General features: G+C 37.3%; 1 protein-coding gene across 1 annotated transcript in view; it reads right to left on the reverse strand.

Moving 5' to 3' along the window:
• LOC108687622 (mucin-5AC-like) overlaps nucleotides 1–12220 on the reverse strand; it is a 31798-nt gene that overhangs the window by 11499 nt on the left and 8079 nt on the right. The window contains exons 2-9 of the mRNA XM_018193494.1: nucleotides 10119–10191; nucleotides 9768–9808; nucleotides 7894–8052; nucleotides 5235–6344; nucleotides 5030–5148; nucleotides 4797–4957; nucleotides 4122–4393; nucleotides 2005–2245 (exon numbers count right to left, since the gene is read on the reverse strand). Coding sequence (XP_018048983.1) covers nucleotides 2005–2245; nucleotides 4122–4393; nucleotides 4797–4957; nucleotides 5030–5148; nucleotides 5235–6344; nucleotides 7894–8052; nucleotides 9768–9808; nucleotides 10119–10191 — 2176 coding nt within the window. The remainder of the gene's footprint in view (nucleotides 1–2004; nucleotides 2246–4121; nucleotides 4394–4796; nucleotides 4958–5029; nucleotides 5149–5234; nucleotides 6345–7893; nucleotides 8053–9767; nucleotides 9809–10118; nucleotides 10192–12220) is intronic.

The raw sequence follows: 12220 nt of genomic DNA on the forward strand, positions 1-12220 counted from the left end.
ATGCCCAATGTTATGGCGTATGATTATTGATAAATAAATATAAAAATGATTATGTAACAATAAAACGAATCTTTCGGGAAATTTCATCATTTAAAATTTAATGATTTTTAATTTTAGATAAAGAGATTTTAGCAACTTTCAAACTTAAGCAAGAATTAAAAAAAACTTTATCCCAGAAAAAATTAAGTTTTATTTATTCTTATATCAATTATGTATTTGATATTTTCACAAATTTAGATGGTTGATTCGATGGTTGATTGGGACGTACACTAATAAAAATGGTTCCAAGAGACGAGACTAATAATGTAGTTAGGAAGCGAAGGTAGTTATATTGCTTGCTGCTATTAATAAAGTTGAAGTTCTGATATAGATTGGTTTGACCGAGGTTTTAGTTGGTCGTACATGTTCAACGTTATAGCGATTCAATAAAGATACAATTAATGAGAAGGAAGAGAAATGTGGAAAGATTAATATCGTGAGGAAATCATTGAACATAATCATTTCATAAACCTCTCAAATTAAATTTGTGCAATAAAAAGACATAATTTACTAAATGTTTTCACTCACTATTATCATTAATCAAACATTTAATAAACATTACAAGTATATAATAAGATAGATTAAGACTATAATTTTAAAAATAAGATTATTAAATGTTTTTAATTTCTAAAATGAAAATTTAAAAAAATATGAAATATAATACTGACAATTAAAAATTAATCATTTAGTTTCTCTCTTTTTGAAATACAAACTATTTCAAACTTCATTATTTACAGTTTTACATTGAGTAAAGATTTGCCGATATAATATTTATCTTTATATAATATTGTACACAGTACATTCACAATTATATTTTCGCGCAAATGTAAATATCGTATATTGCCAATATTGTTATCTCAAACTTCCGATAAAATATCGATTCGATTTTTACATTTTCGTTCATCGTGGAGACATTCGTGAGATTCGTGGAACGCGACGCACCGAATTTTGGACCATAGTAAAATTACAAAAGGGACGAAAGGCAAGGCTTCGCCTTGAGGTAGCCGAGGAGGTGTGCTCTAGGTTTCTAACCCACGCCACACTACGGGGAGGACGACGCCGGGTCTCGGCCCATAATCCAGTGCGGTGGCAACTGATTATACCCCACCTACCCATTTTAACCTTATCCTACCTCGCCTCCGCACCCTCTCAACCCCAGCACCCCTTTTCCCCTGCACGCGCGCCTTCCACTCGAGCCTCATCCTCATTCTCTTCTTATACGCCCAACCGTGCCTTCTCCATACCGCCGAGCTTCACGTCAATTAGAATAAGGTTGGCACTTTCGGTACGAAGAGTAATTACTTTAATTAACAAAATGGAGGTGGGTATGCGCGAGTTTTGCCCCCTTTTCCTCTCGCCCTCCATCGCTGATGTTAGTCACTGCCGCTGCCGCCGCCGTCGCCGCCGCCACCGCCACTGTCTCCACGTCTTTTCAAGCTTCGGCCACGAATCTATCGCGTGAAGGATTCGTGCGATCCTTTCGGCAAGGCAAGTAAATACCAAGGCGAGAACTCGCGATGCTCGCCTGCACGACGTGTGGACGTATTCTCTAATAGTGCTACCTCACGCTAAATAACGATTTGGATTCTCATCGCGAATCTAGCGTTATAAATGAATAACTATTTGGTTTTAAGTTTCATCAAAATAATATATGTTGAATACAGTGAAAAAAAAGAATAAATTTCAAATTAAAGAAAAAAGCATAAAATGTTAAATACGCGATGAAAATATCGGTCAATCTAATAGATTTAATGAATGTATTCTTCAAATCAAATAGTTGATATTAAAACAGTATTAAAATCTTCAAATAAAATTTTTTACTCTTTTAAATGTTTAATTTACAATAATGATTTTTATTTCATCGACGGACATAAATTCATATTTACAGTACATAAATAAAAGTTTGCTGTGAATTGTTCATAATCGCGATAATTCCATTCAAAAGAGATAAAAGAGATATCCTACCTGTCGTCCTTGCCAGATGGTTTATCGAGAGGTCCAACCGTATGCTGTGGGGGAGGCATGCTATAACATGGTGCCGGAGTGTAACCCGCTGGAATCTGATAACCGGAAGTCACTGGGCCACCTGGGTAAGTTCCACCACAGTTATAACCTGCAGTTGGGTAAGGAGTGTACGTGTTTCCGGGATATTCGGGTTGAACGCCGGTCATCCCGTATCCTGGATGAGGACTCATGGGTCCATACCCTGACATATAAGAGATTGTATATAAATAAAAAAATTTAACAATCAATAATTTCCTAAAAAAAAAATATGTTGACCCAGCCAGAAAGCATCTTACTTGGAAAATGTGCGATATTATATCAATTTCAATAAAAAAATTTTAATAACATGCTTTTCAATTTCTTCGATATTGGATGCTTTGATAATTAAGATAAATTTATAATGAAGTATTGACAATTTGAAACGTATTGAGGGAAAAGATTACTTGTTATTTCCTTTTATCCATTTCTGTTTTCAACATTTACTTTGTTAGAAAATCCATTAATTCTCTGTAGATACAAATAATGATTCACAAATTGATGTATCTATTGAGATGTTGATACCGAGTGAGTTAGTATGATCTTTAATTTGAGTTTTATGATATATGGAAAAGTGTATGATTTCTAGACGCTCTGCCTAAATACGTACATACATGCCATGTAATCGTACTCGAACGGGAGACGCGGAAGTAGCTCGAACACAGGCGCTCTACAGGAGCAGTCCGCTGCTTGATTAACTGTTGTAAAATCTACACGTTTATTTACTGGCAAGAATTCATTTTGTCGAGAGAGCACGCAATGCAAATAGCCAACGGACGGAAGGCCGACTGTGCGCGCTCGCGCGACATCGCGTGAACACGGCGGTGCCCTGTGTGCGTCGAGGCCGGGGAACACGGTGCTGTGTGTGCTCGAATGTTTCAATTTCAATAACTACTCCCCAGCGTCAGAGTCCGCACAATATCGGCCGCGCCGGACTTTTGCCGGCGCTACGTGTACGCGAAATATTGATAATTAACAATGGCCGTGTACCGTCACAAGGGGGAGGGGGGGTAGTTCGACGGGAAGGGTGCGCACGGTGCACATTCAAGCCGAAGGACGAAGGGAGAGAGAAAGAGAGAGATGGAAACGGAGAAAACGAGGAAAACGATCAGAGAGAAAAAGAGAGAAAGAGAGAGAGAGCAAGAAAGAGAGAGGGAGAGAGAGAGAGAGAGAGAGAGAGAGAAGGAAGTGATGAGAAGGGGGAGAATCGGCCGCGGGTTTGGAATGCCAAGGTACAGAGAGACCGAGGAAAATGAGAGTTCGGCCATAGGTGCCTATTATGGCAGTCATGTACTGTTCTGGTGAATTTTTATTCGACGGTTGTAACCGCGTATCGTCCCCCATCCCTATCTACGTCCCTCGCCACCCTTACCGACCCCCAGGGGCGTCGGGCTCTTTGTTCTCTTCCGAATCCCTCGTCCACGCACCTCCTCCTCGTCTCCCCCGCTATCACCTGACGTTACACGACGCCTGTGGACACATTAACGCTTCGCGTGTATCTCCTATGTTACCCGCGCGCGCGCGCGCGCGCGTGTGTGTGTGTGTGTATGGGATATGTATATATATATATATATATCAGTTAAAATTTATAGTGTTAAGGATACCCTGTCGCGTCCTTTTCTATGTTTGCTTTTTTCGTTCTATCTTCATCTGACATTATCAATCATACAAATGATTCTCCGTCATCAAATTTTTGCAGTGAATTATGATTCAACGTTGCAAAATGGTTAATGTTTAAATATTAGAGATTATATAATTGTTACAAATATTCCAATGAGTAAGGTAATGTTTCTTGGTATTATGCAAAGAAAAGCTTTTACATTAAATATTATTAATTCGAAACAAAACAATATAATGCATGCTCGTTTAGTTACTTTAAAAAATTGTTAAAAAATACTTTTTACTAATTGACTTTTACAAATAAATTTTATAACTTTACACAATGATTTTGTATAACCATGCTATTAACTGATCATAAAACGTCTTTGGAATGCGGATCCTAGATTGTCCGCAGAGTTATGCGATAAATGATGATAACTCACCGGTGGGATCTCGGTAGGCGTCCATGTAGTGGGAACCCCCGCTGTCGGGTGTGCTTTCGCGACTATACGCCGTGACGTGCACTCCAGGCGGCGGAAACCCGGGTACAGGCCTGATCCCCGGACCCCCGCTGAAATTGACCGGCTCGTTTGCCGTTGAGAAATCAACGGGCTCCGTTTGCTCTTCGATCGGTCGTGGAGCTGGAAAACCTGGACCTACTGGAACCGCGACGGCTTCCCCATGGCTGGTAGAATACTGCGGACTGGGTGCACCGCTGCAATAGAGATAAATATATCTTTTTCATTTATTTGTCCTAAATATTACAATAGTTTCATTATAAGTTTCTATACTTATTGTTAGCACTATTCTGTTTATTCTAAATCCTCTATTAAAATAATTTTTATTTTTTAATATCAATGAGCTTGAAAACAATTTTCTTAAAGCTGAGATGTTTTAATCTTAAACCTGAGACACAATTAAAAAGCATAAGCAATAAGAGAGAATAACAGAATACAGGGAATAACAGATTTCAACTTATTAGAGACTATGTGTATAAATGATAGGTCGAAATATATAGGTCTTTTATTCCTGTTCCTATTGTCTGTATTTTCCAATTGTGTCTTAGAGTTTATTCTTAATATTTGTTAATAACTACAAATATGAAAATTAACATATACCTGTGGAGTCTATTGACACTAAGATCGAGAGTTTGACCCTGGGGACTAGGAACTTGAGGACTAGCCGTTAAGTGAGGACTCGCTGCAGCCTGAGGACTACTTCCCACCGTCTGTCCTCCTCCATATTGTGGACTGAGGCTGTTCGAACCGTAGGGTGGTGCCTATAAATTGACATTGATGACCACGAAGATCTCATAATTCTTTTTGTATTTCTTATATTATTTTTAACTAACCTGCGGGCTAGTGGACGTAACACTGGAGGTAGACAAATCCATCACTGATCCCCCGGGCGAGGTAGGCGGTCCACCGGGTTTCTGCATTTGCTGCATTTGCGCGACTGTGACACATTTCACTGCAACATTCACGGATACGTAACGTTTAGTTATACAAATGAGTTGAGAATTTTGTATACTTGTAAAAACAGTCTCATAAAATTACCATCTTCAGTCTTTATCATTCCGGCTGCCGTGGCGGCGGCCATCGCCATTTGATGCTGTTGAGCAGCTGCCGCAGCTTCTTGATGATAAACTCGCTCTTGTTCCTCTGGCGTCATGCCGGTTTGTCCTAGATAGTACATATTTGCCCTTGAATGAAGTTGCTGCTGCTGTTGCTGCTGCTGCTGCTGCTGCTGCTGCTGCTGCTGCTGCTGCTGCTGCTGCTGCTGCTGCTGCTGTTGTTGCTGCTGCTGTTGCTGAGACGGGATAGGTGCGCAAGACTGCGTATCATATCTTTCGTACGTCGCAGTGGTACCGGGATCATAGGGTCGATGATTGGCTGCACTGACTACCGCATTCTCGTAGCCTCTGCCAGCTATGTCGTTGGAATATGTCACTACTGGTCTTGCGATGTTGCTGGTACCAGGATGCATGTACGCTCTCGCGTGTTCGGCCGATCTATGATGATAAAGCTCTTCTGTGGTGGTTGCAGCTGCTGCCGCGGCCGCTGCGGCGGCCATCATGGCGCTAGATTCATAAGGAGACCTTTGGGACATTTGATGGCTCATCCTGGTATCTTCCACCATGGGCATCGGATAGGCGACGGGCTGCATTGGCAGCACGTGATGTGTCGAGTGCTGGCTTGGATGATGGATTGTCGCTCCTATGGATGGCCTTGCACCCATTGCGTCCATGGATGACATGGATGAGGAATTCGAATCTTGGCTCATGTAAGAATCGTATGTTTGTCGTACTGTAGGAGGCGGTGGTGGCGGAGGCGAATTCACTCTGCAAGAAGCAGCATCCTCCGTCTTGGGAACCAACAATTCACCCGTATTTTGATTCCTCATAGACAATGTATTGCAGCAACTGCTGCTAAGAGTCATATTCTCTGTCTTGGGCACCTTCGCGGGACGCGATGTGCTGTTATCTTCCGGAGTTTTCGGAGGCTTCACATTAATCACAGCGTTTTTTGTCGAATAGTAATCGTAGGTCAAGCTGCTTAGTACGGGTTTCGTGTCTTGCGTTGCGGAACCGTACTGCGAATAGCTCTTCGTATCCATTGAAGGAGGTAACAAATTCGTGCTGATGTATTCCGGTGGTATTCCTGGCACTATCACAGGAGATTGCGTATTTAGTAAATTTTGCATAACGAAGTGTGTCAATTAAAGAATTTCATAAAATAAAAAATATCATCGTAAAAAAATGAAAAATGTTTGTTACAAAAATAAAATTTTTATTTTACTCTTGTTTACTAATTATAAGAAGTACTATAACCTATTAGTAGTAGTTTTCAAATAGTTTCAAATAGCATATATGTGATTATCGGTTGGTAACATATTTACAATGGCTCAGTTTAAGAAGATAAAAGCTTAATAAATTTTTGTTCTGAATAATATATATAGCGCATAATATTCTATTTCTACAATCTTTGAATATTGTTTAAAAATTATGAATTTTTTATGTATACGTATATAATATCTATAAAATGGTAGTCTATTTTATATATAGAGACTATATATAAAATTTTTGAAATTATTTTGTGTGTGTGTGTTTATTTGTAACTAGATCGTTGATGCTGTATTAGAGTGTCTTTGAGTCAAATTATAATCTAAATTAAATCTAAAATCTAAAAATTAAAAAATACAAATCTAACTCAACATCCCACAGAAAATATTTCTATATTCAATGTTATTTCTCCTCGATCTAGAATAAAATAAGATCGATATAGACTAATCGTATGTATTCTTCAGAGAAGAATATTTTATTCTTAAATGAAAAAGTCTAAAATCTAGAATAAAGATATCCTCGGTGCTATCCCATTAATTTTCTTAATAAAAGAATTAGGTTAAACACAATTCTTCATTTAACAATAAACATCGATGTAAAGAAAATCTCTTATTCTATTCTTGCGGAAAGAAGTTTGCGGAAAGAACGTTAGTAATCTTACATTTTTCAGCAACGAAAAACTGAGCTCGACTGAGATTCGAAACTCAGAATCTCTCGTTCCGCATGTCTCTCATCTAGCACGCTACATTACGAGAGCTTCACTGCCATGATGCTATAGCATCTTTGTATATAATCATTGGATAGACTAGTTCTAAATGTATGAATATATAACTCTAAATTTATATGTGTTATACTTGTCTCAAGATAAGATGTCGATCTTATTTTATTCAAGGAAGTATAAAGAGTAAAAATTATTGATTTAATCTTAATATAGTTATAATTTTATACTGTATACAGTTGAATTAAAATTAAGGTATGTCAATAATTTTTTTTCTCAAAATTAGAAATCCTTTCTGAGAGTGAAGGGAGTGAAAACAATTATAAAATTATTTCAAAACTATCAACGATATTTTGTAATCAGTATGCAAGTAATAATCCTCTACATTTCTACCAGTAAACGCAAATGAAAAATCGTATGAAAACTTCTGAACAGGTTTATCATCGCAATTTATCGCAGTAAAAGCATGCAATCAAGATATGCGCGAATGTAATAAAATGCGAAAGAAACACGAGATACGCGTTTTATGCATAAAATTATAAACCTCATCTTGTTTCCAACATTTGAGTGTTAATCTCGTCGCGTGGACCAACGAGATTTTCGTGTCTGGGGTATTGCAGACACGCACAGTGAAGAGTCCTGCATACCGCCTTACCTTGAACCTTTTGTCGTGCCTCGCGTGCGGCCTGCTTATTGGCCGCGGCAATGGGACATCCGGACAGACTTCTATGTGTGTTCCGATTGGAGCTGACATGACCGCGACCGTTGCAACCAGGCGTTGGGCATTTCAATATGGTCTCATGCATCGCCAGAACTGCGAGAACCCAGAGACACGTGGCGTGGTTACAGACACACGTTCTTGGCACGTTCATACGCGCGTACACACAATTAGAGAGAGAGAGAGAGAGAGAGAGAGAGAGAGAGAGAGAGAGAGAGAGAGAGAGAAACGCGGCGCACACGCACGTGGCAGTGTGATAAGATATCGTTAAGGCGAGCTGCCTTTATGCATTGAGTATAATTATCCGTGTTGGGCATTGAGAAAGCACAAAAAAGGGAGAGACAATCTTGAGCAGTATGCGAAGTGTGTCATTTTCAAATTGCGATCCGAAAAGAAAGAAAGAAAAAGAAATCCGCATGTTTGGTACACGTTTATAAAAAGGAGAAAACGAAAAAAAAAAAAAATAGTACAGTAGTCGGAAAATGAACAAAAGACGGAGTACACGGCGTCACATCATGTGGAACGCAAATTAACAATACAATTAAGTATACCGAGCGGGTAGAGAGAAACACAAGTAAAGGCAATCAATTAATCGATAGAAAATTATAACACAACACTTGCAATCTGTGTGAGATAGTGTGCTACGTCGATAAAGACGAGAGTTGTACACGAGCGAGTGAACAAATGCAAACGCTCAGGCTCGAGATATCTTAAGGGAGATCCTGCATTCTCGACGAAGGGATCGAGGAGATGAGCTTATCACAGATAGAAATAAAAATTATATGATTGTACGCACATTTGCATTACACGTAGTCGGCTACGTTTCATTCTGTGCGTGGCGGCTCGATTTGCCATTTAAGAGAGAGAGAGAGAGAGAGAGAGAGAGAGAGAGAGAGAGAAAGAGAGAGAGAGAGAGAGGTGGGGGGGAGGGGACGGAATCTATTGCGGAAACTCGCACATCGATGGAAAGCTGGATGATCCGTATAATTCTTTGCGTAATTATACTCAATCGCACAAGTGTCCTCCGTGTGTGAAGTGTCCAACGTGTGCGCATACGCCGGGCCCATCGCGCCGCCCGTGTCTCGAGTTCTCCAGAGGGTTCATAGGCACGACCAGTATCAACCAAATTCGAGAGTGTGGTGATATAATTCTCTACTATATAATGAACTACGAACGGAAAATAATAAAATGAAAAGAAACGCAATAAATAAAGCTCTCTACCCCGCAAAGGAAAAGCGCAAAGAATATACAACAGACAGATATACACGCACACGCATACACACACACACACGCAACGCACACGCACAGCACGCATATACGCGACGCGTGCACCGCGCTCATCGCTGAAAAATATCCATTTTCTCTTTCTAATTTGACTTCGTGTACCGAAGATACAATTTTTGTTGCGTTTAATGAGGCGAGGAAGCGTGGAAATGGAACAATGGCCTTTTGTGGATGACGAGGCTGATCGAGAATGGTTTTGGAAAAAAAGCAAACCAAATTAGAGATAGAACATTCCAGTTGTATCCCAAAAACAAACATTATTTAAAAAATATATATGATATATGGAAGTTGTAGATATTTATTGGAATATGATCACAATTAAAAATTTTCGAATAAATTTAAATTTAATTATATTATTTACATTGACAAGATTGACTAATTACGAAATTTCTTTGAAATTTAAATAACCCACAACAATGATTCATTCTTCGCTTCTTCGCTTCGTTAAGAAAAAGACACTCTCGCAAAAAGAAGATGCACTACCTAACTACAATAAGAAGTAATTAGTTTAATAGAAGCGTACTTACTCTCTGGAGTTAATTTATCCTTCTGTGGACATCCAGAAAGGCTGTAAGCAGAAAAACTGTTTAACAATATTTAAGATTAATAGGATTTAAGCTTTTAAGTATATATTCAACTTTTCTCTTAAGAGATATACGAAGCACGTATTAAAATTGAGAAAAATTTTGTATGTATTCGTGATATGTGCATATTTATTATTTCGGTAGTACGTAGAATTCACTATACTGATCATGAATTGGCTTATTGATGTCTATTTCTATATAACACCTCGTTCGATTCTCCACGTAAAATCGCGTAGGTGTGTAATCGGCCGTGGCTGAATGCGGAGTGCAGGTTAATTACCGATAATTGCTTACCTGCGGTGGTGAGAGTAGAGTCCGGTCACGTGACCCTGCCCCGTGCAGCCTGGGGTCGGGCACTTGTTGCCCTCTGCAACAAATCAAATCACCACGCAGAGCCCGATGTTAGTCTATTAATGCCATTTCAGATATTCATGAGATACGATGTACATTAGTTTTTACCCGCGCTTATATGGTAGCTCTATACAAGGCTTACTCTTATCTAGGGTTAAGCTAATTAAATTTTTAGTACATAAGTGCACAAAGTGTATTACTCAGATATTGTCGCTTTAAAATAAATTATTCACATAATTTATTTATCTTATTATAATTCTAACACATCCTCTCCACAAGAAAAGCGATATAGATTGAAATTTTGTGAATTTCGTATTACGTGCGGACTGTGTTCTAAATATTTCGATTTTCAATCAGGCAAAATATACAAGTTGAATTCAAATAAAAAAATGAAAGACATTGAAAACAGTAAAAATAATAAATTAAAATAGGGATAATATTAGGAGTTTAATGTATTGTAACTCCATAACAAGATTAATATTATGTTACTTCTATGCTTAAAATTTAAAAGAAGCAATTGGTGATTAATTCTAATCAACTTATGTTTAATATTACTATAAATAATTAATTTTAAAATATAATTTTCTTTCTTCTTTTCTAAACATTTATATTTTTTACTTGCATCACTTTTCTTGAGAAGATGCAATAAAATTTCTAAACAACATATTCCATAGATTCACATAGGAAATAAAGAATGTTTATTTGAGTGCTACATATAATCGCTAATTGATGCAAATGAAGATGTAATGAATTTTAAATCAAATTTTAAGAAACTGAAAATGTGATAGAGGAAATGTATCTCAATTGCATTTTGATATTAACTATATATTATACGATAATACCGAGCGCTCGACATTACGCTGTCTCTGCAACGCGTTATTTCTGCACCGAAATTGATGATCCTGACACAAGCGGACAGTAATTCTGAATAAATTGGATATTTACACTGTCGATGAGTGTTGTTTCGCGGTAGGAACGTGTCGACCGGAATACGGCGTCAGCTTAATATGCATTAATGCTTTATTGTTACATTTGGTTTCATAATCTTGCACTTGCAGCCAATTGACGTACGCAATCTGCTTTTTCCGTTGCCCGAATGGGCATACACGTCGAATATTTTAAGCGGAGACATTATTATTGTAAAGGTTTTACAGAGTCTTTCATTTAGCATTATATTTATAAAACGTCTTTTGTCTTTTCAAAATATCAAGAATATAAGAATTATATAAAGAGAAACAATATTATTTGATAAATAACAATAATATTGTTTTATCAATAAAATAATTTATAATTAATAGCAGTGGTTATATCTAAAGAGACATTGATTAACTATAATATCATAAGCATGAAAATATATGATAAGAAATGGGCGAACATTGGAAAGTATATGAAAAATAATATAGTATTTCGGTATGCTTGCACGGTACCGCTAGCGACGTGAGCAGTTGAATGGAAATTAACTATTGAATGGCTGACAGCCGACGTGTCCGACATCGTCGTGTAGTTTCATTCTGCACATCGAATCAGAATATAGCTTACTCCCCGTTTGCCAATATATCACGTTATCTTTCATAGAGAACATTGAACAGGCAAGGTGAAAGACTGCAAGCAAGTATGGTGAGACACGTCTATTTCATATTAAAATCTTATTTGTAAAAATTTCGTCTCCCTCCCCCCCCCCCTCCTAGATTAAAATTATTTGTATTAAAGTAAATTATATGTAATTATTTTATAAATGCAATAAGCAGAAATAATATCGATGTAATATATCATTTTTATATTATATTTTGTGCAATAATTTTTAAAATAATTAATTCATATGTTCAAATTGCTTCGTCAAAATTTTATATAATTTGATAATAAAGAAATTCAAGATTAACGTTTCTATGAATTCTAAAAACTTTTGCATTTTTATAGCATCTAAGTATATGTTTTATTTTTTACGATTATTAATTATAAAGTAAATAAATGTTTGAAAATAAATACACATTTTAATTATAATATATATTATTTTGTATTTTCAATATATAATATATAATATATAA

The sequence above is a fragment of the Atta colombica genome, unplaced genomic scaffold, assembly GCF_001594045.1.
Source record: "Atta colombica isolate Treedump-2 unplaced genomic scaffold, Acol1.0 scaffold21, whole genome shotgun sequence".
NCBI classification, from domain to species: domain Eukaryota; kingdom Metazoa; phylum Arthropoda; class Insecta; order Hymenoptera; family Formicidae; genus Atta; species Atta colombica.